The sequence below is a fragment of the Schistocerca americana genome, chromosome 6 (genome assembly GCF_021461395.2).
Source record: "Schistocerca americana isolate TAMUIC-IGC-003095 chromosome 6, iqSchAmer2.1, whole genome shotgun sequence".
In the NCBI taxonomy this organism is placed as follows: Eukaryota; Metazoa; Arthropoda; class Insecta; order Orthoptera; family Acrididae; genus Schistocerca; species Schistocerca americana.
The window spans coordinates 31,698,946-31,726,156 of record NC_060124.1 but is presented as its reverse complement, the minus strand read 5'-3'; the positions used below and the strand labels follow the sequence as shown (position 1 = coordinate 31,726,156).

The 27,211-nt window shown below is 43.6% G+C and overlaps 1 protein-coding gene across 1 annotated transcript in view; it reads right to left on the bottom strand.

Moving 5' to 3' along the window:
- The window catches only part of LOC124619398 (sodium-coupled monocarboxylate transporter 1-like), a 336,549-nt gene extending 311,926 nt beyond the window's left edge, over window positions 1-24,623 (bottom strand). Inside the window, exons 1-2 of the mRNA XM_047145752.1 lie at window positions 24,482-24,623; window positions 16,828-17,065 (exon numbers count right to left, since the gene is read on the bottom strand). Coding sequence (XP_047001708.1) covers window positions 16,828-17,018 — 191 coding nt within the window. The 5' untranslated portion in view covers window positions 17,019-17,065; window positions 24,482-24,623. The remainder of the gene's footprint in view (window positions 1-16,827; window positions 17,066-24,481) is intronic.
- Between the last annotated feature and the right edge of the window lie 2,588 nt (window positions 24,624-27,211).

Genomic DNA, 27,211 nt, shown 5'->3' with positions numbered 1-27,211 from the left:
TTGCGTGCCTCAGCGATACAGATGGCCGTACCGTAGGTGCAACCACAACGGAGGGGTATCTGTTGAGAGGCCAGACAAACATGTGGTTCCTGAAGAGGGGCAGCAGCCTTTTCAGTAGTTGCAGGGGCAACAGTCTGGATGATTGACTGATCTGGCCTTGTAACACTAACCAAAACGGCCTTGCTGTGCTGGTACTGCGAACGGCTGAAAGCAAGGGGAAACTACAGCCGTAATTTTTCCCGAGGACATGCAGCTTTACTGTATGATTAAATGATGATGGCGTCCTCTTGGGTAAAATATTTCAGAGATAAAATAGTCCCCCATTCGGATCTCCGGGCGGGGACTACTCAAGAGGACGTCGTTATCAGGAGAAAGAAAACTGGCATTCTACGGATCGGAGCGTGGAATGTCAGATCCCTTAATCGGGCAGGTAGGTTAGAAAATTTAAAAAGGGAAATGGATAGGTTAAAGTTAGATATAGTGGGAATTAGTGAAGTTCGGTGGCAGGAGGAACGAGACTTTTGGTCAGGTGATTACAGGATTATAAATACAAAATCAAATATGGGTAATGCAGGAGTAGGTTTAATAATGAATAAAAAAATAGGAGTGCGGGTTAGCTACCACAAACAGCATAGTGAACGCATTATTGTGGCCAAGATAGACACAAAGCCCATGCCTACTACAGTAGTACAAGTTTATATGCCAACTAGCTCTGCAGATGATGAAGAAATTGATGAAATGTATGACGAGATAAAAGAAATTATTCAGGTAGTGAAGGGAGACGAAAATTTAATAGTCATGGGTGACTGGAATTCGTCAGTAGGAAAAGGGAGAGAAGGAAACATAGTAGGTGAATATGGATTGGGGGGAAGAAATGAAAGAGGAAGCCGCCTTGTAGAATTTTGCACAGAGCATAACTTAATCATAGCTAACACTTGGTTCAAGAATCATGAAAGAAGGTTGTATACCTGGAAGAATCCTGGAGATACTAAAAGGTATCAGATAGATTACATAATAGTAAGACAGAGATTTAGGAACCAGGTTTTAAATTGTAAGACATTTCCAGGGGCAGATGTGGATTCTGACCCCAATCTATTGGTTATGAACTGCAGATTGAAACTGAAGAAACTGCAAAAAGGCGGGAATTTAAGGAGATGGGACCTGGATAAACTGAAAGAACCAGAGGTTGTACAGAGTTTCAGGGAGAGCATGAGGGAACAATTGACAGGAATGGGGGAAAGAAATACAGTAGAAGAAGAATGGGTAGCTCTGAGGGATGAAGTAGTGAAGGCAGCAGAGGATCAAGTAGGTAAAAAGACGAGGGCTAATAGAAATCCTTGGGTAACAGAAGAAATATTGAATTTAATTGATGAAAGGAGAAAATATAAAAATGCAGTAAATGAAGCAGGCAAAAAGGAATACAAACGTCTCAAAAATGAGATCGACAGGAAGTGCAAAATGGCTAAGCAGGAATGGCTACAGGACAAATGTAAGAATGTGGAGGCTTGTCTCACTAGGGGTAAGATAGATACTGCCTACAGGAAAATTAAAGAGACCTTTGGAGAGAAGAGAACCACTTGTATGAACATCAAGAGCTCAGATGGAAACCCAGTTCTAAGCAAAGAAGGGAAGGCAGAAAGGTGGAAGGAGTATATAGAGGGCTTATACAAGGGCGATGTACTTGAGGAAAATATTATGGAAATGGAAGAGGATGTAGATGAAGATGAAATGGGAGATAAGATACTGTGTGAAGAGTTTGACAGAGCACTGAAAGACCTGAGTCGAAACAAGGCCCCGGGAGTAGACAACATTCCATTAGAACTACTGATGGCCTTGGGAGAGCCAGTCATGACAAAACTCTACCATCTGGTGAGCAAGATGTATGAGACAGGCGAAATACCCACAGACTTCAAGAAGAATATAATAATTCCAATCCCAAAGAAAGCAGGTGTTGACAGATGTGAAAATTACCGAACTATCAGTTTAATAAGTCACAGCTGCAAAATACTAACGCGAATTCTTTACAGACGAATGGAAAAACTGGTAGAAGCGGACCTCGGGGAAGATCAGTTTGGATTCCGTAGAAATGTTGGAACACGTGAGGCAGTACTAACCTTACGACTTATCTTAGAAGAAAGATTAAGAAAAGGCAAACCTACGTTTCTAGCATTTGTAGACTTAGAGAAAGCTTTTGACAACGTTAACTGGAATACTCTCTTTCAAATTCTGAAGGTGGCAGGGGTAAAACACAGGGAGCGAAAGCTATTTACAATTTGTTCAGAAATCAGATGGCAGTTATAAGAGTCGAGGGGCATGAAAGGGAAGCAGTGGTTGGGAAAGGAGTGGGACAGGGTTGTAGCCTCTCCCCGATGTTATTCAATCTGTATATTGAGCAAGCAGTAAAGGAAACAAAAGAAAAATTCGGAGTAGGTATTAAAATCCATGGAGAAGAAATAAAAACTTTGAGGTTCGCCGATGACATTGTAATTCTGTCAGAGACAGCAAAGGACTTGGAAGAGCAGTTGAACGGAATGGACAATGTCTTGAAAGGAGGATATAAGATGAACATCAACAAAAGCAAAACGAGGATAATGGAATGTAGTCAAATTAAATCGGGTGATGCTGAGGGGATTAGATTAGGAAATGAGACACTTAAAGCAGTAAGGGAGTTTTGCTATTTAGGGAGTAAAATAACTGATGATGGTCGAAGTAGAGAGGATATAAAATGTAGACTGGCAATGGCAAGGAAATCGTTTCTGAAGAAGAGAAATTTGTTAACATCGAGTATAGATTTAAGTGTCAGGAAGTCGTTTCTGAAAGTATTTGTATGGAGTGTAGCCATGTATGGAAGTGAAACATGGACGATAACCAGTTTGGACAAGAAGAGAATAGAAGCTTTCGAAATGTGGTGCTACAGAAAAATGCTGAAGATAAGGTGGGTAGATCACGTAACTAATGAGGAGGTATTGAATAGGATTGGGGAGAAGAGAAGTTTGTGGCACAACTTGACTAGAAGAAGGGATCGGTTGGTAGGACATGTTTTGAGGCATCAAGGGATCACAAATTTAGCATTGGAGGGCAGCGTGGAGGGTAAAAATCGTAGAGGGAGACCAAGAGATGAATACACTAAGCAGATTCAGAAGGATGTAGGTTGCAGTAGGTACTGGGAGATGAAGAAGCTTGCACAGGATAGAGTAGCATGGGGAGCTGCATCAAACCAGTCTCAGGACTGAAGACCACAACAACAACAACAACCTAGCAAGTGTGGTGTCTGGCGGTGACACCACAAATTTAGTTCCGGTATTTTGGGAATAGAAGAATTATGGGCAAAGTTTAAATAGATTGTAAATCGTGCTCTGGACGAGCATGTGCCTGGTGGGCGGATTAAGGGCGTAAAAGACCCACCGTGGAGGTACTAGCATTCGGAATATGTGAGCGGCCTGAAGACTTCTTAAGTAACAGAACCCAGTGTGTTGTCCTGGACGGCGAGTGTTCATCAGAGACAAGGGTCTTATCAGGAGTGTCCCAGGGAAGTGCGATACGACCGTTATTCAAAATGGTTCAAATGGCTCTGAGCACTATGGGACTTAACAGCTGTGGTCATCAGTCCCCTAGAACTTAGAACTACTTAAGCCTAACTAACCTAAGGACATCACACATATCCATGCCCGAGGCAGGATTCGAACCTGCGACCGTAGCAGTCGCACGGTTCCGGCCTGCGCGCCTAGAACCGCGAGACCACCGCGGCCGGCACGACCGTTGTTACTTTGTTTATACATAAATCATTTGGCGGAGAGGGTAGACAGCAATCTGCTGATTATGCTGTGGTGTACGGTAACGTGTCGAAGTTGAGTGACTGTAAGGAGATACAAGACAGACAAAATTTATAATTGGTATGATGAATAGCACCAAGCTCTAAATGTGGAGAAATGTAAGTTAATGCGGATATGTAGGAAAAGCAAACCCGTAATGATCAGTTTCCTGCTTGACACAGTCATGTCGTTTAAAAATCTGGCCGTAACGCTGCAAAGCGGTATGAAATGGAACGAGGACGTGGGGACTGTGGAATGGACGACGAATAATCGACTTCAGTTTATTAGAAGAATTCTAGGAAAGTGTGGTTTATCTGTAAAGGAGACCGCATATAGAACTCTAGTGCGACCTATTTTTGAGTACTGTTCGAGTGATTGGGGTTAGCATCAGATAGAATTAAAGGAAAACATTGAAGCATTTCAGAGGCGGGCTGCCAGAATTGTTACCGGTAAGTTCGATCAACGCACAAGCGTTGCGGAGATGTTTCGGGAACTCAAATGAAAATCCCTGGAGGGAAGGTGACGTTCTTTTCGAGGAACATTACTGCGAAAATTTATAGAACCGGCATTTGAAGCTAACTGCAGAACGATCCTACTCCCGCCAACATACATTACGCGTAAGGACCACGAAGATGAGATACGAGAAATTAGGGCTCATTTAGAGACATATACGAGGGAGGACCCAAAAGAAACCGGGGCGCTGCCACTCGTTGACAAAGTGCAGGGTTCTCACGCTAGATGGTGTTAGTAGAGACATGTACATCTACATCTACATCATTACTCTGCAATTCACATTTAAGTGCTTGGCAGAGGGTTCATCGAAGCACAATCATACTATCTCTCTAACCATTCCACTCCCGAACAGCGCGCGGGAAAAACGAACACCTAAACCATTCTGTTCGAGCTCTGATTTCTCTTATTTTATTTTGATGATCATTCCTACCTATGTAGGTTGGGCTCAACAAAATATTTTCGCATTCTGAAGAGAAAGTTGGTGACTGAAATTTCGTAAATAGATCTCGCCGCGACGAAAAACGTCTTTGCTTTAATGACTTCCATCCCAACTCGCGTATCATATCTGCCACACTCTCTCCCCTATTATGTGATAATACAAAACGAGCTGCCCTGTTTTGCACCCTTTCGATGTCCTCCGTCAATCCCACCTGGTAAGGATCCCACACCGCGCAGCACTATTCTAACAGAGGACGAACGAGTGTAGTGTAAGCTGTCTCTTTAGTGGACTTGTTGCATCTTCTAAGTGTCCTGCCAATGAAACGCAACCTTTGGCTCGCCTTCCCCACAATATTATCTATGTGGTCTTTCCAACTGAAGTTGTTCGTAATTTTAACACCCAGGCACTTAGTTGAATTGTCAGCCTTGAGAATTGTACTATTTATCGAGTAATCGAATTCCAACGGATTTCTTTTGGAACTCATGTGGATCACCTCACACTTTTCGTTATTTAGCGTCAACTGCATCCTGCCACACCATACAGCAATCTTTTCTAAATCGCTTTGCAACTGATACTGGTCTTCGGATGACCTTAGTAGACGCTAAATTACAGCATCATCTGCGAACAACCTCAGATTGTCACCCAGGTCATTTATATAGATCAGGAACAGCAGAGGTCCCAGGACGCTTCCCTGGGGAACACCTGATATCACTTCAGTTTTACTCGATGATTTGCCGTCTATTACTACGAACTGCGACCTTCCTGACAGGAAATCACGAATCCAGTCGCACAACTGAGACGATACCCCATAGCCCCGCAGCTTGATTAGAAGTCACTTGTGAGGAACGGTGTCAAAAGCTTTCCGGAAATCTAGAAATACGGAATCAACTTGAGATCCCCTGTCGATAGCGGCCATTACTTCTTGCGAATAAAGAGCTAGCTGCGTTGCACAAGAACGATGTTTTCTGAAACCATGCTGATTACGTATCAATAGATCGTTCCCTTCTAGGTGATTCAAAAGGTCTGAAAACGGTATATGCTCCAAAACTCTACTGCAAACCGACGTCAATGATATAGGTCTGTAGTTCGATAGATTACTCCTACTACCCTTCTTAAACACTGGTGCGACCTGCGCAATTTTCCAGTCTGTAGGTACAGATCTATAGATGAGCGAGCGGTTGTATATGATTGCTAAGTAGGGAGCTATTGTATCAGCGTAATCTGAAAGGAACCTAATCGGTATACAATCTGGACCTGAAGACTTGCCCGTATCAAGCGATTTGAGTTGCTTCGCAACCCCTAAGGTATCTACTTCTAAGAAACTCATGCTAGCAGCTGTTCGTGTTTCAAATTCTGGAATATTCCATTCATCTTCCCTGGTGAAGGAATTTCGGAAAACTGCGTTCAATAACTCCGCTTTAGCGGCACAGTACCATCGGCACTGCGCAGCGAAGGTATTGACTGCGTCTTGCCGCTTGTGTACTTTACATACGACCAGAATTTCTTCGGATTTTATACCAAAATTCGAGACAATGTTTCGTTGTGGAACCTATTAAAGGCATCTCGCATTGAAGTCCGTACCAAATTTCGCACGTCTGTAAATTTTAGCCAATCTTCGGGATTTCGCGTTCTTCTGAACTTCGCATGCTTTTTCCGTTCGTTCTGCAACAGCGTTCGGACCTGCTTTGTGTACCATGGGGGATCAGTTCCATCTCTTACCAATTTATGAGGTATGAATCTCTCAATTGCTGTTGCTACTATATCTTTGAATTTGAGCCACATCTCGTCTACATTTGCATAGTCAGTTCGGAAGGAATGGAGATTGTCTCTTAGGAAGGCTTCTAGTGACACTTTATCCGCTTTTTTAAATAAAATTATTTTGCGTTTGTTTCCGGTGGATTTGGAAGAAACGGTATTGAGCCTAGCTACAACGACCTTGTGATCACTAATCCCTGCATCAGTCATGATGCTCTCTATTAGGTCTGGATTGTTTGTGACAAAGAGGTCAAGTGTGTTTTCGCAACCATTTACAATTCGCGTGGGTTTGTGGACTAACTGCTCGAAATAATTTTCGGAGAAAGCATTTAGGACAATCTCGGAAGATGTTTTCTGCCTACCACCGGTTTTGAACAAGTGTTTTTGCGAACATATCGAGGGAAGGTAGAAGTCCCCACCAACTATAACCGTATGAGTGGGGTATTTATTTGTTACGAGACTCAAATTTTCTCTGAACTGTTTAGCAACTATATCATCGGAGTCTGGGGGTCTGTAGAAGAAGCCATTTATTAACTTAGTTCGGCTGTTTAGTATAACCTCCACCCATACCAATTCGCACGGAGTATCTTCTTCGACTTCACTACAAGATAAACCACTACTGACAGACACAAACACTCCACCACCAATTCTGCCTAATCTATCTTTCCTGAACACCGTCTGAGACTTCGTAAAAATTTCTGCAGAACTTATTTAAGGCTTTAGCCAGCTTTCTGTACCTATAACGATTTCAGCTTCTGTGCTTTCTATTAGCGCTTGAAGCTCAGGGACTTTCCCAGCACAACTACAACAATTTACAACTGCAATTCCGACTGTTCGTTGATCCAAGCACGTCCTGTATTTGCCATGCACCCTTTAAGATTGCAGCCCACCCCGTACTTTCCCGAGGCCTTCTAACCTAAAAACCGCCCAGTCCACGCCACACAGCCTACCCGTGTAGCCGCCAGCTGAGTGTAGTGAACTCCTGACCTATTCAGCGGAACCCGAAACCCCACCACCCTATGGCGCAAGTCAAGGAATCTGCAGCCAACACGGTCGCAAAACCGTCTGAGCCTCTGATTCAGACCCTCCACCCGGCTCTGCACCAAAGGTCCGCAGTCGGTTCTGTCAACGATGCTGCAGATGGTGAGCTCTGCCTTCATCTCGTAAGCAAGACCGGCAGCCTTCACCAAATCAGATAGCCGCTGGAATCCAGAGAGAATTTCCTCAGATCCAAAGCGACACACGTCATTAGTGCCAACATGTGCCACCACCTGCAGCTGGCTGCACCCTGTGCTCTTCATGGCATCCGGAAGGACCCTTTCCACATCAGGAATGACTCCACCCGGAATGCACACGGAGTGCACACTGGATTTCTTCCCCTCCTTAGCCGCCATATCCCTAAGGGGCCCCATTACGCGCCTAACCTTCATGAAACCGCTGTGCAGACGACGTCAATGTAGAGCTGGACGTGCAAGTGTGGTATTGTGTTTCTCTGACTGTTGGCGGGTTACCTCTGCGAAGTCGTTATGGCCACTTTTAAAGGACAAAGAGTGTGTGTGAAATTTTGTTTCCTGCTTTAAAAAAAAAAACTGCAACGGAGACACACCAAATACTTCAGAGAGCTGTCCAGGAGGACGCTATGAGCCGCACACAGGTTTTCGAGTGGTTTGGGTGCTTTAAACGTGGTGAGATGTGTGTTGAAGACCAAGTTCGTTCTGGACGGCCTTCAACATCGCGAAATGAGGAGAACATTGAAAAAGTCCGCCAAAAGATCAACGAGGATCGTCGCCAAACGATCGACCAGATTTCAGCAGAGACAGGAATCAGTTGGAGCTCGTGCCAGCTGATTTTGAGTGAGGATTTGCACACGAGACGTATAGCTGCTATATTTGTTCCGCACCTTTTCACACAGGAGCAAAAAAACCATCCGCATGTATGTGTGTCAGGACTTGAAAACAGAGATTGTGCGTAATTCAAACTTCTTGAACATAGTCATTACTGGGGATGAGAGTTGGTGTTACGGGTATGACCCAGAAACCGAGCAAGCGTCAAGCCAGTGGAGGACTCCCAACTCTCCCAGACCAAAAAAAAGCGAGGCGAGTGAGGTCAAATGTGAAGACGATGATCATTGTCTTTTTTGACGTTCGTGGAATTGTGCATCGGGAATTCGTACCCCTGGTCAGACTGTTAACCAGGACTTTTACTTGGATGTTTTAAGGCGTCTGCGAGAGGATGTGAGGAGGAAAAGCCCGGAACTTTGGCGGTCAGGTGACTGGTTTCTGCATCACGACAACGCTCCAGCACACACGGCCTTACGAGTGACCCACTATTTGGCATCTCAGAGGTGGTCTGTCGTTCCCCACGCCCCGTATTCGCCGGACCTAGCCCCGTGCGACTTTTTCCTATTTCCACGAATGAAAAAAAAAACGCTAAAAGGAGAGCGTTATGACGATGTGGAGGCGGTAAAAACAGCTTCGCAAAGGGCACTGGAAAATATCAAACTTGAAGAGTTCCAAACGTGCTTCCAACAGTGGGAAAAGAGACTTGACAAGTGGATCGCATGTAATGGAGAGTATTTTGAAGGTGACTGAAGTAATTTTGTAAAAAGGTTCATCAATAAATTTTTTGCGACAACAATCCGGTTTCTTTTGGGTCCTCCCCTCGCTCACAGTCGTTCTCCCTTGCTCTATGCACGAGCAGAATAGTAAAGGAAACGAGTAGTAGTGGTGCAGGGTACTTTCTGCCACGCACCGTGCAGTGGCTTGCGTATTATGTATGTAGATGTGGATGTAGATACGGAGGGTGATCGATGGCAGTGAACCGATTGAGTCGGATTGTTGTTGATGTCGCTCGCGTGTGCTCTGGCATTGTCATGATGAAGGAGAGGGTTCTCCATATATGGTCAAGCTCTTCGAATTCGGATTGCCACGCACTACATACCGACCATATTGCACTCTACAATTCGGAGCCCTCTAGAGGCAGAGGGACGCAAATCTGTAGACATGAAGAATAAGAATGTAGAATGTTACTAACTTTTGTTTTATTTAAAAAGCTTTAATACTTTTGATATAAAAAAATCGGAGGCATTACTCTTCAGAACGTTCTCGGATTTCCACTGTTTTAATAACGTTTACAGCAAAACCTGCGGCACAGGCCATCGTCTTCGCCTCCTGAAAACTCACTAACAAGGGGAGGCCGCCAATTGTGAAATTCAGATTGGATTCATACTGCGCATAATAAGAGCTCATGGCCAGAGGTGTAATGTGGCAAAGCACCAAGATGCACTTCTCAGCCGTTGTCGAGAAAATCTACAGTTAAAAGAAACCGTTGCGGTGAAATACTCTCTACGAGTAATAATTCTCTACAGCGTCGTGGCGCTGCGGTAAGCGCTCGGGTTCGTAATGCGAAGGTCGCCGTATCGAATCTCGCGCTATGCAACCTTCTTTTTTTTTTTAGTATTTGTTTTTTATAATTCAAATTATATATATATAATTCCCGGCAATAGGTTGCAACAATTATGCATATAATAAGTTGTTGAAAGTCGTTCGTCGTGGAAAAACTGGCGACTTCGAACATCAATATGTTTTCCGCAAACAAAGTTGTATTTCACAAATGTTATTAATTGTCTTCATAATGTTAACCACGTATAGTTAACGGAAGACGTAGAAACGATATTCCGAAACGAATACGTATAGCATAAGTCAAACGTTCGAATTAGAATAGAGATCCCACGAACACAAATTTGCCGTGGCAGGTATGAGATATAAACTCCGTTACTCGCTCGTTACACTTGAATGACAGATGTTGAATGGGCCGACACGAGCCGCCGCATAACAGCGTAGTTGCCTGCTAACTTCGAAAGAAGGTAGATGCGGTCCCTAGTGCAACTTACAACATCGTCGAAAATCAGTGCGGACGGGAGAGCTTTGGTACACCCTGTTAAAAAAACGGAAAAATGGAGGCGGTACAATTGGAGAGCGATCCGCCTTCACCAACATGCATAAGCAATTCATTTATAGTATATATATATATATATATATATATATATATATATATATATATATATATATATATATATTTGAATTACAAAAAACTAATAATAAAAAAAAATTGCATGGCGCAAGATTCGATCCGGCGATCTTCGGATCACGAACCCGAGCGCTTACCGCTGCGCCACGACGCTGTAGAAAGTTATTAATCGTAGAGAGTATTTCACCGCAACGGTTTCTTTTAACTGTCGATTTTCTCGGCAACGGCTGAGATGTGCATCTTGGTGCTTTGCCACATTACACCTCTGGCCATGACCTTTTATTATGCGCAGTATGAATTGAATCTGAATTTCACAATTGGCGGCCTCCCCTTGTTAGATGTATTTTCTCTAGTTACTGACTGAGCTGGTTGACACTTCCGCCTCCCCTCGCACTGGTGACAGATGGAGGTCACCGACAGAAATCATTCCTGGTACATTACTGTTCTGAAATGAGGCGCTTATACACCACAGCTTTGTGTTGTCCCATATAATTATACAGTGCTTGCTTGACCTGCTATTTACGCTGCGAACTATTTGCTTTTGATAAAATCAAAAGCAACTCAAACTGGTTTTAGGATTCAGTACATCATTCGGTAAAAACGGTAATCTCATACGATCTCTTTGTTGTTCATCTGTCTGTCTGTTTGTCTGTCTACCCGTCTGTTAAAAACCTCTTTTCTCAGGAACGAGTAGAGACATATAGTTGAAATTTGTGTCACATACTGAGGTCTATGGCGTCTATCGGTGTAAATCATTGACGCTTCTAAGTCATCGCATTCGAAAAACACAGTCATTTACGTCACATATTCCGATACTCGCAAACTCACTCATCAAAACCTATAGATACTTTCCGTTGGCCTAGAATCATGAAATTTGGCGAAAAACAAGTTTGTACGGTACACGTAAATGAAAAGATCCGAAAATTGTTGCCGGCCGTGGCGGCCAAGCGGTTAAAGGTGCTACAGTCTGGAACCGCTCGGCCGCTACGGTTGCAGGTTCGAATCCTGCCTCGGGCGTGGATGTGTGTGATGTCCTTAGGTTAGTTAGGTTTAAGTAGTTCTGAGTTCTAGGGGACTGATGACCATAGAAGTTAAGTCCCATAGTGCTCAGAGCCATTTGAACCATTTGAACCGAAAAATTGTTAATTATAACTTTATCACATAGAATATTTCTTTTGTCGTTTGTTGTCCGACGTCAAACTTTAAATTCAAATTATCAGTAATTTGAATTCTGGCTGAGTGGGCCGTAATGGTGAAGGCCAAACATCAGCAAGGAATGGCTTTATTGCTCATAAGACGCAATTCGTATCGATATCTTGCCAGTATCAATATCGATAGCAGGCAAAAATGGTCGAGACTCACGATTTCCGAAACAGATGAACTGTCTGCATACGTAATAAAGATTGTATGGAGGCGTCAGTGTGCGAGTCCTTCTCGCAACTGGCCTATTTTATTAATTCTTTTAATTAAAAGAAAGTTGGTATTTCTTAAAGTAAAAATTGTAACCGTAGAGTCGTGTCTCACAATTTCTGTACTATTAATTAAGTTTGAAACTTTTATAATAACTGCTACATTCTTGTCATGATTCTAAGGTTCAATAATGGAACGTCCACCGTTCGCAGCCTTTGTTACACCACAGTGAGACTTTCGTTCTACAATCAGTACATGATTGTAGAATTTTTACACGGGTTTGCTTATTACCAGTAGCGTCAACTGCCATAGCGCATAGCGACGTGAACTGCAGGAGTGATATGTATGAAAAAAAAAACAAAAACAAAAAGAACGAGGTACAGCTCATCTACGAGACCTTTCTTTCCGTTTATCTCGTTTAGTCGCTGTCGCCGCACAAGAATTGCAAATATTCTGAAAACGGCTGTTGTATACTCATCATGGTCACACTTTGCTAGTGAACTTCTTTGGACATACACTATGTGATCAAAAGTATCCGGACACCCCAAAAAACATATGTTTTTCATATAAGGTGCATTGTGCTGCCACCTACTGCCAGGTGCACCAAATCAGCGACGTCAGTAGTCATTAGACATCGTGAGGGAGCAGAATGGGGCTCTCCGCGGAACTCACAGACTTCAAAAAATGGTGCAAATGGCTCTGAGCACTATGCGACTTAACTTCTGAGGTCATCAGTCGCCTAGAACTAATTAAACCTAACTAACCTAAGGACATCACACACATCCATGCCCGAGGCAGGGTTCGAACCTGCGACCGTAGCGGTCTCGCGGTTCCAGACTGTAGCGCCTAGAGCCGCACGGCCACTCCGGCGGCTCACAGACTTCGAACATGGTCAGGTGATTGTGTGTCACTACTTGTGACATACGTGTGTACTCGAGATTTCCACACTCCTAAACATCCCTAGGTCGACTGTTTCCGATGTGATAGTGAAGTGGAAACGTGATGGGACACGTACAGCACAAAAGCGTACAGGCCGACCTCGTCTATTCACTGATAGAGACAGCCGACAGTTGAAGAGCGTCGTAATGTGTAATAGGCCGACATCTATCCAGACCATCACACAGGAATTCCAAACTGCATCAGAATCCGCTGCAAGTACTATGACAGTTAGGCGAGGGTTGAGAAATCGTGGATTTCATGGTCGAGCGCCTGCTCATAAGCCACACATCACGCATATAAATGCCAAACGACGCATCGCTTGGTGTAAGGAGCGTAAAAATTGGACGATTGAACAGTGGAAAAACGTTGCGTGGAGTGACGAATCACGGTACACAATACGGCGATCCGTTGGCAGGGTGTGTTATGGCGAATGCCCGGTGAACGTCATCTGCCATCGTATGTAGTGCCAACAGTAAAATTCTGAGGCGGTAGTGTTATGGTGTGGTGGTGTTTTTCATGGAGAGGGCTAGCACCCTTGTTATTTTGGATGGTACTATTACAGCACAGGCCTACATTGATGTTTTAAGCACTTTTTTGCTTCCCACTGTTGAAGAATAATTCTGGGATGGTAATTGCATCTTTCAACACTATGGAAGACCTGTTCACAATGGCCTCTGGTGGAGTGGTTACATGAAAGTAACATCCCTGTAATGGTCTGGCCTGCACAGAGTCCTGACATGAATCCTGTAGAACACGTTTGGATGTTTTGGAACTCCGAGTTTGTGCCAGGCCTCACCGACCGACGTTGAACCTCTCCTCAGTGCAGCACTCCGTGAAGAATGGGCTCCCATTCCCCAAGAAACCTTCCAGCACCTGACTGAACGAATGCCTCCGAGAGCGGAAGCTGTCGTCAAGGCAAAGGGTGGGCCAACACCATACTGAATTCCAGAATTGCCGAAGGAAGGTGCCACGAACTTGTGAGTCATTTTCAGCCAGGTGTCCGGATACTTTTGACACACACACACACACACACACACACACACACACACACACACACACACACACACAGGGAGAGAGAGAGAGAGGTTAGAGTTGGAGGGAGGGCAAAGAGGGCAGAGGCAGGAGAAGAGAGGGGGAGAGGTGTGAGAGAGATGTGGAAACGAGCTGGAAAGAGGGTACAGAGGGACGAAGAGGTAGAGGGGCAAAGGATGGGATCGAGGAGGACGCAGAGAGACTCTTACAAGGGAACCTCCCCATCGCAACCCCCTCAGATTTAGTTATAAGTTGGCACAGTGGATAGGCCTTGAAAAACTGAACACAGATCGATCGAGAAAACTGGAAGAAGTTGTGTGGAACTATGAAAAAATAAGCAAAATATACAAACTGAGTAGTCCATGTGCAAGATACGCAATATTGGACAAATATATTATACTAGAACTGACATGTGATTAAATTTTCACGCAATTTGGGTGCATAGATCCCGAGAAATCAGTACCCAGAACAAACACCTCTGGCCGTAATAACGACCTTGAGTCGAACAAAGATTGGATGGCGTGTACAGGTACAGCTGCCAATGCAGCTTCAACACGATACCATAGTTCATCAAGAGTAGTCACTGGCGTATTGTGACGAGCCAGTTCCTCGACCACCATTGGCCAGACGTTTTCATTTGGTGCGAGATCTGGAGAATGTGCTGGCCAGGGCAGCAGTCGAACACATTCCGTATCCAGAAAGGCCCGTACAGGACCTGCAACATGCGGTCGTGCATTATCCTGCTGAAATGTAGGGTTTTGCAGGGATCGAATTAAGTGTTGAGCCACAGGTCGTAACACATCTGAAATGTAACGTCCACTGTTCAAAGTGCTGTCAGTGCGAACAAGAGGTGACCGAGACGTGTAACCAATGGCACCCCAAACCATCACGCCGGGTATAACGCTTCCAATGTGCGTTCACCGCGATGTCGCCAAACACGAATGCGACCATCATGATGCTGTAAACAGAATCTGGATTCATCGGAAAAAATGTTTTGCCATTCGTGCACCCAGGTTTGTCGTTGAGTACACCATCGCAGGCGCCCCTGTCTGTGATGCAGCATCATGGGTAACCGCAGCCAATATCAAGGCAAATGTGATTAGAGGAGCGTCGTGGCCCCGTGGTTAGCGTGAGCAGCTGTGAAACGAGAGTAAAAATAAAAAAGAGGTCCTTGGTTCAAGCCTTCCCTCGAGCGAAAATTTTAATTTTTTATTTTCGGTTTACATGACAAACTCTTATGTTTTCATCACTTTTTTTTGGAGTGATTATCACATCCACAAGAAAACCTAAATCGGGCAAGGTAGAAGAATCTTTTTACCCATTCGCGAAGTGTATAAGTTAGGTGGGTCGACAACATATTCCTGTCACGTGACGCACATGCCGTCACCAGTGTCGTATAGAATATATCAGACGCGTTTTCCTGTGGAGGAATCGGTTGACCTATGACCTTGCGATTAAATGTTTTCGGTTCCCATTGGGGAGGCACGTCCTTTCGTCTACTAATCGCACGGTTTTGCGGTGCGGTCGCAAAACACAGACACTAAACTTATTACAGTGAACAGAGACGTCAATGAACGAACGGACAGATCATAACTTTGCGAAAATAAAGAAAGTAAAATTTTCACTCGAGGGAAGACTCGAAACCAGGACCTTTCGTTCCGCAGCTGCTCACGCCACCCACGTTTTTTTTAATTATTAGTCATAACATTCCACAGTAGTACATATTTTTCAACTGACATTTAAAAGTAATATAACAAAGGTTCCTTGGCATTTTAGAAAAAAAAATCCAAGTCTAAACCAGATAGTGATGTTCGCCACCTGATCGTATTTGTTTTTCAAAGATCAAATTGTCTCTCGTTTCTTCATGTTCTGAATAGCATCATCGAAAATGGAGTTCACATGACTGTTCTTCTGAGGAAGTTGGCATATGTATCATAATAATTATTCATGCGTAGTAGCTTGTGATGCTGGTCGGAAATGTACGTCCAAAAATCTCCTTCGCTCCTTTCTTTACTGGACAGCAGGTAAAATACTGCGTGTCCCTTCAACCAGTTGACGGCATTTTTCTTCCAGGTGGGGTATAGCTCCTCTTCCGGGTATAAAAGGCACGCTGGCGTTATCAAATACGGCGGTTTTCTCTGCATAGTTGCTAATTTTTTTTCTGATTGACAACCATATATTATTCGCATTTCCACAGACAAATTGATGTTCATCTGTATCAATCAGGTTGCAAGTGGTACACAAAGGGGAATCAGCCAGGTGAATGGAATGTAGTCTGGAGTTCGTTGGAAATTTCCTATTCACAAAGTAGTACCACAATGACCGCACTTTTGTTGGTAAATACGGGTGCTGTATGTTCCTCCAGATATCATGCCAAGAGTGACCGACGTATTTTTGTTCTATGATGTTCTTGGTCTGAAAGTTCATTAAGTTTTGGTATATTTTCTTGACTTTGATGACATCTTTCTCGGGTGTTCCCAGTCCAATGTAGCTGTATTCTACGAAGAAATGTTTTAGGTGGTAAAGTTCATTTGGGATGTGGTGAACGTCTATTGGGGCGTTCTGGCTGGCCGGCGCTATTTCATTTAACAAGAATGCGGTGACACTGTCGACTGACCGCTTCCACAGTTTATATACAGTGGGTGTATATATATACCCACGGGACCACGGCTCTCCTGAGTTCACACTATCCTTGATGTTGCCTATCTTGCGCATGGGCTATTCAGTTTGTATATTTTGCTTATTTTTTCATAGTTCCACACAACTTCTTCCTGTTTTCTCGATCGATCTGAGTTCAGTTTTCAAGGCCTATCCACTGTGGCATCTTATAACTAAATGTGAGGGAGGTGCTATGGGGAGGTTCCCTTGTTAGAAGACGTGTATGACCTCGAGACTGACCTGGCAATAAGAGACATGGACACGGGGATAGTGCTCATGGACCGCCCGCCCACGAGGTAGTCGTCTGCGCCGGAGGAGCGCGCGAAGAATCCGTAGTAGACGCCGATGGCGGCGCTCACCGACAGCATCAACGCGAACACCGTGTAGTCGACGACGCCGAGCAGCGGCGCCTCGCCCCTAGACACGCTCATGCTGCGTCCTCAACTCCGACGAGCACAGCGGACAGGTGTTCTCCTCTCTGCTGGAAGTGTAGGAGAATACAAGAAGCGAGGTTGTCGAAATACTGTGTGATTTACTTCTAGAAAACTGTCAACTGAAGCAAACTTGAAAGTACACTGCTGGCCATTAAAATTGCTACACCACGAAGATGACGTGCTACAGACGCGAAATTTAACCGACAGGAAGAAGATGCTGTGATATGCAAATGATTAGCTTTTCAGAGCATTCGCACAAGGTTGGCGCCGGTGGCGACACCTACAACGTGCTGACATGAGGAAAGTTTCCAACCGATTTCTCATATACAAGCAGCAGTTGACCGGCGTTGCCTGGTGAAACGTTGTTGTGATGCCTCGTGTAAGGAGGAGAAATACGTACCATCACGTTTCCGACCCTGATAAAGGTCATATTGTAGCCTATCGCGATTGCGGTTAATCGTATCGCGACGTTGGTGCTCGCGTTGGTCGATATCCAATGACTGTTAGCAGAATATGGAGTCGGTGGGGTCAGGAGGGTGATACGGAATGCCGTACTGGATCCGAACGGCCTCGTATCACTACCAGTCGAGATGACAGGCATCTTATCCGCATGACAGTAAAGGATCGTGCAGCTACGTCCCGATCCCTGATTCAACAGATGGGGACGTTTGCAAGACAACAACCAACTGCAAGAACAGTTCGACGACGTTTCCAGCAGCATGGACTATCAGCTAGGAGACCATGGCTGCGGTTACCCATGATGCTGCATCACAGACAGGGGCGCCTGCGATGGTGTACTCAACGACAAACCTGAGTGCACGAATGGCAAAACATTTTTTCGGATGAATCCAGGTTCTGTTTACAGCATCAAGATGGTCGCATCTGTGTTTGGCGACATCGCGGTGAACGCACATTGGAAGCGTTATCACCCGGCGTGATGGTTTGGGGTGCCATTGGTTACACGTCTCGGTCACCTCTTGTTCGCACTGACGGCACTTTGAACAGTGGACGTTACATTTCAGATGTGTTACGACCTGTGGCTCAACACTTATCTCGATCCCTGCAAAACCCTACATTTCAGCAGGATAATGCACGACCGCATGTTGCAGGTCCTGTACGGGCCTTTCTGGATACGGAATATGTTCGACTGCTGCTCTGGCCAGCACATTCTCCAGATCTCGCACCAAATGAAAACGTCTGGCTAATGGTGGTCGAGCACCTGGCTCTTCAAAATACGCCAGTGACTACTCTTGATGAACTGTGGTATCGTGTTGAAGCTGCCTGGGCAGCTGTACCTGTACGCGCCATCCAATCTTTGTTCGACTCAAGGTCGTTATTACGGCCAGAGGTGTTTGTTCTGGGTACTGATTTCTCATGATCTATGCACCCAAATTGCGTGAAAATTTAATCACATGTCAGTTCTAGTATAATATATATGTCCAATGACTACCCATTTATCATCTGCATTTCTTCTTTGTGTAGCAATTTTAATGTCAAATAGTGTACTTCATTTATAAGAATATACGAGGTGTGTTTTTTAAGTAAGTTCCGTTTTGCCACACTGAGGCCGCAGCGCTGCGGTCGGCGTTCTGCACATGTGCACTGGGCGCCTACATCTGTTGTCACCGCACTGACGCCATTACAGTCTGATTCTTCCTTGTTTACGTTGTGTAGTGAGTGTTTAAGATGCCTCCGATAATCGTGAGTACCGCCGACTGTGAAGTACGGGCTGTTATAAGACTTCTTAGTGCTAAAGGCCTAAATGCGATCGATATTCATCGTGAGATCTGTGCAGTTTACTGAGAAAACATTATGAGTGATGGAATGGTAAGAAAGCGGGTGATAGGATTTATAGATGGGCGCACAAATGTGCATGATGAACAATGGAGTGGGCGTCCTTCACTCGTTAATGAAAGTTTGGTGCAGGAAGTGGACAATAAGATGAGGGAAAACAGACGCTTTACGATTTCTTCCTTGCGGGATGACTTTCCTTATGTTTCTTGTAGTGTTTTGTATGGCATTGTGACCGAGCACTTGAATTACAGAAAATTGTGCGTACGTTGGGTACCGAAAATGTTGATGGATGTGCACAAAACCAAACGTTTAGACAGTGCAGTGGCTTTCCTTGAGCGGTACCACAACGATGGTGATGATTTCTTAAGCCAAATTGTTACGGGCGATGAAACATGGGTGGCCTATGTCACACAAGAATCAAAGCAACAGTCCATGGAATGGCGGCATTCAGAATCAGCCAGAAAAGTGAAGTTTAAGCAAACAATTTTTGCCTGGAAAATCATGTGCACAGTGTTTTTGGGACAGAAAAGGAGTATTACTTGTGGAATTCCTCCCTCGTAATAAGACAATCAATGCAGCTGTTTACTGTAAGACATTGCACAACCTGCGCCGTTCAATTCAGAACTAAAGACGTGGCAAGTTGAGCAAGAGCATCGTTTTGCTGCAAGACAATGCTCGTCCGCATGTGGCGAATCAGACCAAAGATCTCATCACATCTTTTCGATGGGAAACTCTATCATCTTCCGTACAGCCCCGAACTTGCACCCAGTGACTACCATCTGTTCCTGCACTTGAAGAAACACCTGGGCGGTCAGCGTCTTCAAGACGATGAGGAAGTCAAAACAGTGGTGATGCAGTGGTTAACAAGTCAGGCGGCAGAGTTCTATGAGGAGGGTATACAAAAAATAGTACAACGTTATGACAAGTGCCTCAATATTGACGGAAATTATGTAGAAAAGTAGATTAAGGTACAGGCTTTCATGTAAAAATAAAATTATTGGGATATATTAGCACATCTTTTTTTAATTACAAAACGGTACTTACTTAAAAAACACGCCTCGTAATACAATGAACAAAATGCACTGTTTGTTAATATTGATACAATTAATCCGTATTAGACAATAGTTATAAGCCCACATTTTAGTAACTGACTACACAGAAACATTTGACATGATTAGTACAATTTTTTCCACGTTCATGAAGAAGGTACTCGGTCTCTGGTGAGGGAGGGAGGGAGGCAGGGAGGAGAAGGAGATTAGTATTTAACGTCCCATCGACATCGAGGTCGTTGGAGACGGAGTACAAGCTCGGATTAGTGAAGGATGACGAAGGAAAGCGGTTGCGCTCTTTCAAAGGAACCATCCCAGCATTTGCCTTAAACAATTTAGGGAAATCACGGAAAATCTAAATCAGGATGGCCCGAATGCGGGTCCATTGTGCTAACAACTGCGCCATCCCGCTCGGTTCTCTTGCGTAGAAATTGTGTGGGCATGGACTGAAGTGGGAACCAGCGTACATACACTCTTGATCGGGCCGTTGCAGCAAACGAGAAAGAGGATATGTCTTATTGGACAACATACAAAGTGGCATACGAAAGTTAGTTTTCAGAAGAATGAGTAGACTGAATTTCTTTTTTGCAGACAGGAAGGAAGCAACTTGAACATTGACAGTCATCAAATTAAAGTGTGCAGCAATTTAAGTACTTCGATAGTATTGTATTGTGTGATGCAACAAAAATATCCAATAACGGATCAGGCAGGAAAGGGTGGACATCCAAAAATTGAATCCTATACTTTGGTCCTAAAAAATGAGTTAAAAGTTAAATTCGACTAAACAAGTAACCAATAAAAGTTACAGAAGTGAGTGTTGAGAACTGACAGAAAGAAATAAAAAAAAAAGGCTTAAAGCCTTAGAAATGGACCAACTTATTGTATGAAAAATTTCTCGACTTGACCCCGCAAGAATTGAAGAAATAAGTGAAAGGACGCAGACCCATTATAGTATTAAGGACAGAATAAAAGACAGATAGGTGGGAAGGTTGGGGAAAGTCGAAAGAATGGAAGAAGACAGATATCCAAAGAGACCACTTTTATGGCAACCTCTTGGAAGGAGAAGAAGAGGAAATCACGAAAAGGTGGCTAAGGGCTATCCAAGAAGCGATGGAGGGAGAGGAACAGAAGAGGATGAGGAAGAATGACGGAATCGTTTGGCGACAAAGATGCGGGATGCGGCGGGAGCTGTGGGCCTCCAGGAACGAGAAGAAGTACCATCTGTGTTGACGACTTGGGAGGGGGGAGGTGGAAGGCCAGAAAGTCCCTGGATCATAAAGCAGGGGTTAAGACATAAGTTTCCCGTGCCACTGAATATTTTTAAAATCTGTAGTGATACGACTATAGAGGCTTGCCAAAAGAGTATACAACATTTTAGAGTCGGCAATTCAGTCTGAAACACGATTTTATTTACTGTTGAGAAGGTCTCACATGCAGGCACTAACAGGGCCTTTGTTTCCCAGTTATAAACTATTCAACACTGTTTGCAGCTACAACCTATATATATACCTTTCAACAAGTGTAAGGTAACGACACTGAAACAGACAATGTCCAGTCGGTTCAAAGTTTGGAAGTGGAAACCGCTTAATCAAGCAGGTTGGCAAATTTAACTACTTAGGATAACTCCCATAGTACTCAAGCAAGCTACAGAGGGTAAAAACTGTAGAGGAAGATTGAAAGATATCCAAGAAATAATTGAAGACAATGGGTGGAAGTATTGCTCTGAGTTGAAGAAGTTAGCGCAGGACAGGAATTCTTACCTGTCCATACTCAACCAGCCAGAAAACTGATGATCAAAAATACGAAACAAAAAATGTTTGATCTGCTATAGTCAAGACCTGAAAAATAAATTTCAGCATGTGTGCCACTATAAAGAGAAGAGACCTGTTGAGACAGTGGAAAATGAAATACCTTACACGAATGGCTGGAGATACCCTTAGAGGTCAAATAAGGATCGAAAACACCAGGTAAGAACTAAAGACAGTTAATATAAATGGAAATATGGAGTAACCAAAACGCACCTGATACAAGCCCAGGTGCAGAGCAAAAGGCCTAACAAGAAGTTTTTACTTTGCAAACCGATTGGTGGAAGAGATTTGGTAAAGGCGTGGAAGAGATGGCAGGATGAGCTTGAATTGGAGTACCATGACATTACTGTTGATGATCAAAGTGGTCACCTCAGTCCCTTCGATTACAGATTACTTAGCGATTGGGGCAGCATCAGCTGTGGAAATCCATTTGAATAAACAAGTAACCGAGAGAGATGCGACGAATGATACACATGCCATTTGAAATCCGCAAATTCCATATCACTGGTGTTTTGCGGTACACAACTTTCTTTATGGCAGCCTTGGTACATAGGGTTTTTGGGATTTAGGCCATGCTGCGAGGTACAGATGCAGTACTTCTGATGTAACCAGAACTGCCAGTTTCAAGTATTCGTTTCTCAACGAAATTAATGTCAGAGGATTTAAAAATCTGTCTGCATCAGTTCCTCCAGCAGGAGACAAAATGTTACAGACAGCTTACGATCACAGCCTAAATTCCAAACACCAAATGTCGTCCAGGATAGTTTCTAGAGATATGGAGTGAGCTATCACATAGGAACAGTTGTAGATAAAGTATAAGGTTGGTGCATAAGGTCGAAGCGTTCTTGTTTTGCGTGCTGGTATTCCGGTTGCTAAGGGTTTATTTATCGACTGTCGTTTTTATTTGTAGTTCATTTTTGTTATTTGAGATTGCCTATTGTCATTTGTCCGCTGCCCGTGGTCTCGCGGTAGCGTTCTCGCTTCCCGAGCACAGGGTCCTGCGTTCGATTCCCGTCGGGGTCAGGGATTTTTCCTGCCTCGAGATGACTGGGTGTTGTTGTGTCGTCTTCATCATCATCATTCATCCTAATTACGGTCGGAGGAAGGCAACGGCAAACTACCTCCATCAGGACCTTGCCTAGTACGGCGGTGCGGGTCTCCCGCATCGTTCCCCTACGCTCTGTAAAGAAGCATGGGACTTCATTTCGTTTTTTCCATTGTCATTTAGGGATAGTGAGTGGAACTGTGGACACTAGAAAATGGAGTGCCAAGTGGAGAAATCGGAACGTTTCCGGCATATTCTTCTGTTTAAGTTGAATAGAGGGGGGGCAGCAAAGGCAAAATGGTTTTCTCGTGTTAAGGAGGATTGTTTTGACATTAGTGACTCTCCATGTTCAGGAAGACTTTCCAGGTTTGACAGAGACCGTTTAAACGCTTTAATCCCCAGTGATTGACGTCATTGTTCTTAAGGCTGGCAAATGTGATGAATCGTGATCATTGCAGCAGCGTGTGACACTTGCATGTAATGGGGGAGGTTAAAAATCGGATGTATGGGTACCGTATGCTCTAAGCCAAAATCACAAAAAATGGCTCTGAGCACTATGGGACTTAACATCTATGGTCATCAGTCCCCTAGAACTTAGAACTACTTAAACCTAAATAACCTAAGGTCATCACAGAACACCCAGCCATCACGAGGCAGAGAAAATCCCTGACCCCGCCGGGAATCGAACCCGGGAACCCGGGCGTGGGAAGCGAGAACGCTACCGCACGACCACGAGCTGCGGGCGCCAAAATCATAAAACTCAGCGGGTAGCCACATGTTAGTTACTATTGTTAGTTATACCTGAATTAACTTTCCCTTTACCATAAACTTACTTTACAAATCTACTATATAAAAATACCCTTTGTCCACATCCATACTTCTTCGAAATGTTCCCACACTAAATCCCATTCCATTACATAACTCGTTAAACAATTATCTTCATATTAACCTTAAACCACACTCACGCATCATTCGTAGTGCTAAAACACATTTATAACACTTTACATACACAAAAAGACATAATAACACTCACTGGAACAGTTTATGAAAAACACTATTACTTTAGTGCACTCTAGTGGCAACAATCGAAACTAAATCACAGTCCCCTATCCAATACTGTCCTCTATCGGCTGATACATAAACTACGTGCGCGTCCAGTCTCGCGTCACCATCCAGCTCTGAGATACATCTCCCACTTAACCGTCTCCAAGGCAGGATCGGTATACGGCGCTACGTCTCAAGGGATTCGAGGGAACACCAAAAGAGAAGAAACCAGGAAAGAAGTGGACAGAAGAGAGGAAGACGAAACACAGTGAACATATGAAAGGTTTTTGGGAAGAGAAAAGAAAGACACAAAAATAATGCCATGAAAATTGATTGTGTTTTAACGTTCTCCTAAAATGGGAATTAACGATAGTAATAATAATAAGTATAATAATAATAAACATAAAATTTGTACTGCTATACTGGAAAATACTGCTCAATGCAGTGGGTGTATTGCAAGCCGAATTAGTATGAGACATCGAGCGTATCGCGAAAAAAAGCGGTCCCAGTGATTGATTGATTAGAAACAAAGTATTATAGCATTGTTGAAAAATGTTTGTAGCTTACATTCTCGTTTAGAAAACTTTAAGAGCAGTCTTTTAGTACGGCAAAAAGTGCAAATATTCTTCAGCTCACACAATTCTCCGAGGAAGGACTTGATCAATGAGACATATTCACATTTAATGACAGTGCATAGTAATTCAGTGTACTTTTACTGACCTTAACTGTTTCCACAGAAGTGTAGTTGCACCTTCTCTGGAAGCGAATTCAGCGAGCGGTACACATGAGGGTTCGCCTCGCCACTTTACAAGAAACGCCTCAGTGTGTCAGCGCGCTGTATCCTTTTATCAGCTGTCTGACAGCCGTCTCCCGGTTCCCCTTCCTTTTTGCGCTGTTTTACACACGCCACACTCAACACGTCAGTGTGTATCAAGAGATAACCAGAAGCGTAACAGCGCATTGATAAAGTTTACATCTACGCAACATACTCTGCAATGGTTCTGACCTTCTGAGCTCACAAGAAGTGTTTGTCCGTTCCGATGAAATGTAGTTTAAGGATTTTATCAAACAGGATTTTGTCCTGTGCAAAGGAGCAGATAACGCGAATGTGTGCTGAAGCAGTGGTAACACGATAAGCGTTCACCGTATTTGTGCCACAACATCATTCAATAATACATTTAACCATGAGTATTGCGGGCGTATAAGAAGCCCTGGTGTAAAACACACGCCCCACTTTTTAAGAGCTATTTTAGGGAAAAAATTTCTCATTTAATAAGTCTACTGCAAAACAATAATAACACCTATGTCGACGTACATCAAATATTTAGGCAAAGTGAATAGGAAAAAGTGCTCACATATAATTTCGTCCTCAAATCCGCAAAATTCATACTCAGAGCTGAAGGAAGAAGTACTTGAAGCCATCGTGTCAGAAACTGAATCCTCATAAAATAAGTTAGCCTCTGTATCATCCAAGGCAACTGATTCCACACTTCTTAAACGATTTAATCACCGTTTTAGTTTCCATGGAGTCCCACGAAGCTTTGACCGACTCACAAACTTGAGAAATGCTCCTTCCTATAGTAGCAGTTTCAAAAACTGTAGACTGCATCCATTTGTTTCACTCTTCCTTCATAAGTGCTTAAATGTTACATACATCTAATGGTTAAAGGAAACTGGCTAGCCTTCCTGGAATTGCAACTAACTTAGGCTTCAGTCTATTTTTAACATCTTCTGTTCTGTGAAAATGAAGCTGATCCCATACTAACAGGACAGGCTTCTTCATTAGGCCTCGAGATTGCGTAGACCAAATTTTATCTATGCACAATCTCATTCCTCCTCTTTGCGTCTAGCCATGGACAAATTCTCTTTTCGGCTATTTTTCCATAGGAAGCGTCTTTGTTTTTAAAATCAAAAGTGGCGGTAATTTTGTCCTTTCAGCACTGCAGGATAAAACGACTGTGTGCTGAATCTTCTCACTGCCAGGAAGTTTTAATAATAACGCTTTTTGTGCCTTTGGAATCCACAATTCTGTTTGAAGGGACATCAGAGGTTAGCGGAGTCTCGTTCATGTTTCCAATGTGCGAAAATTCAACTTTTCGAAGGTTAAAACTTTTCGCTTTTCTTTGTGTTAGTGACAAATAGATGAATACAACTATTTGTTCTTGGTACTCGGCATGTTGTGTGATATTTTTGTCTTGGTCCGCGTACAAAGCCGATACCTCCTCATCAATCTTGAATAACATGTGTTGTGACTTGGCAAGACAGCCAAGTCACAATGAGAGGAAGGCGAAAGGCACGCGTTAAGCTCACGCAGATTGGCGTGAGGTCTGGAACAGTTAAAGGAATTAATAGTAGCAAATAAAGTACGTAGTTGATGTAATACTTAACTTTAATCCACAATTGTAGAACATCTCTCTTGACGGTACATGTTATAACCACAATATAAAATAATATCAAATGCTATGGCGCCTTGCTAGGTCGTAGCAAATGACGTAGCTGAAGGCTATGCTAACTGTCGTCTCGGCAAATGAGAGCGTAGTTGTCAGTGATCCATCTCTGGCTAAGTCGGCTGTACAACTGGGGCGAGTGCTAGTAAGTCTCTCTAGACCTGCCGTGTGGCGGCGCTCGGTCTGCAATCACTGACAGTGGCGACACGCGGGTCCGGCGTATACTAATGGACCGCGGCCGATTTAAAGGCTACCACCTAGCAAGTGTGGTGTCTGGCGGTGATACCACAACATGGATGTTGATCTAGTAAATTTGGTGATCCCTTTGTTAGTGGATATTAGTTTCTCTTGATGAATGAGCGTTTACGCAGAAACCGATATTCCTGCTTGTCTGCTCTCTAAAATCCAAGCATTGGGTTCTGCTTCAAGTTTCGGCCATTTAACAGTCCAATTTCTCAAATTATGTTTACTGCGAGGTGCTTTCTTTCAAAATTCTTTCTGAGTTCGCCAAGTTCTTTTTTTTTTCAGTTGCAGGTGACCCGAAATGCCTTTGTTCAACCCTTTCCATGCTCCTTAGCATATGCAACTATGATAGCTTAAACGTAATGGTATAGCGAGGGCGTTTTTCAGCCATAGTTTATAAATAAAATCACAATATAGGTACTAAACAAGTGCATCACAGTGCTAAATCCAACAGTAATTTGAACTTGAACTAACTGTATAAGAATTTTTAGCGACAGCGCATGTGCATCCACTGAACTGTATACAACTGGAATGTTCAAAATTCGCAAGGATACCAACAATGAATTGTTTCAATACGAAACACAGAAATTTTGAAGAAATGGAGCTTATAGGTAATACGTTAACTTGTTAAAGTTGTGTAAGACGCATCCAGTTTTTGGGCCTATTTTCAAAGGAAAAATATGCCGGCAAAAACGGTGTTGGGTTGCACTATGAAATGCTGAGTTATGAGAGGGCATTAATAGTTTAGATGAGGCTGAGG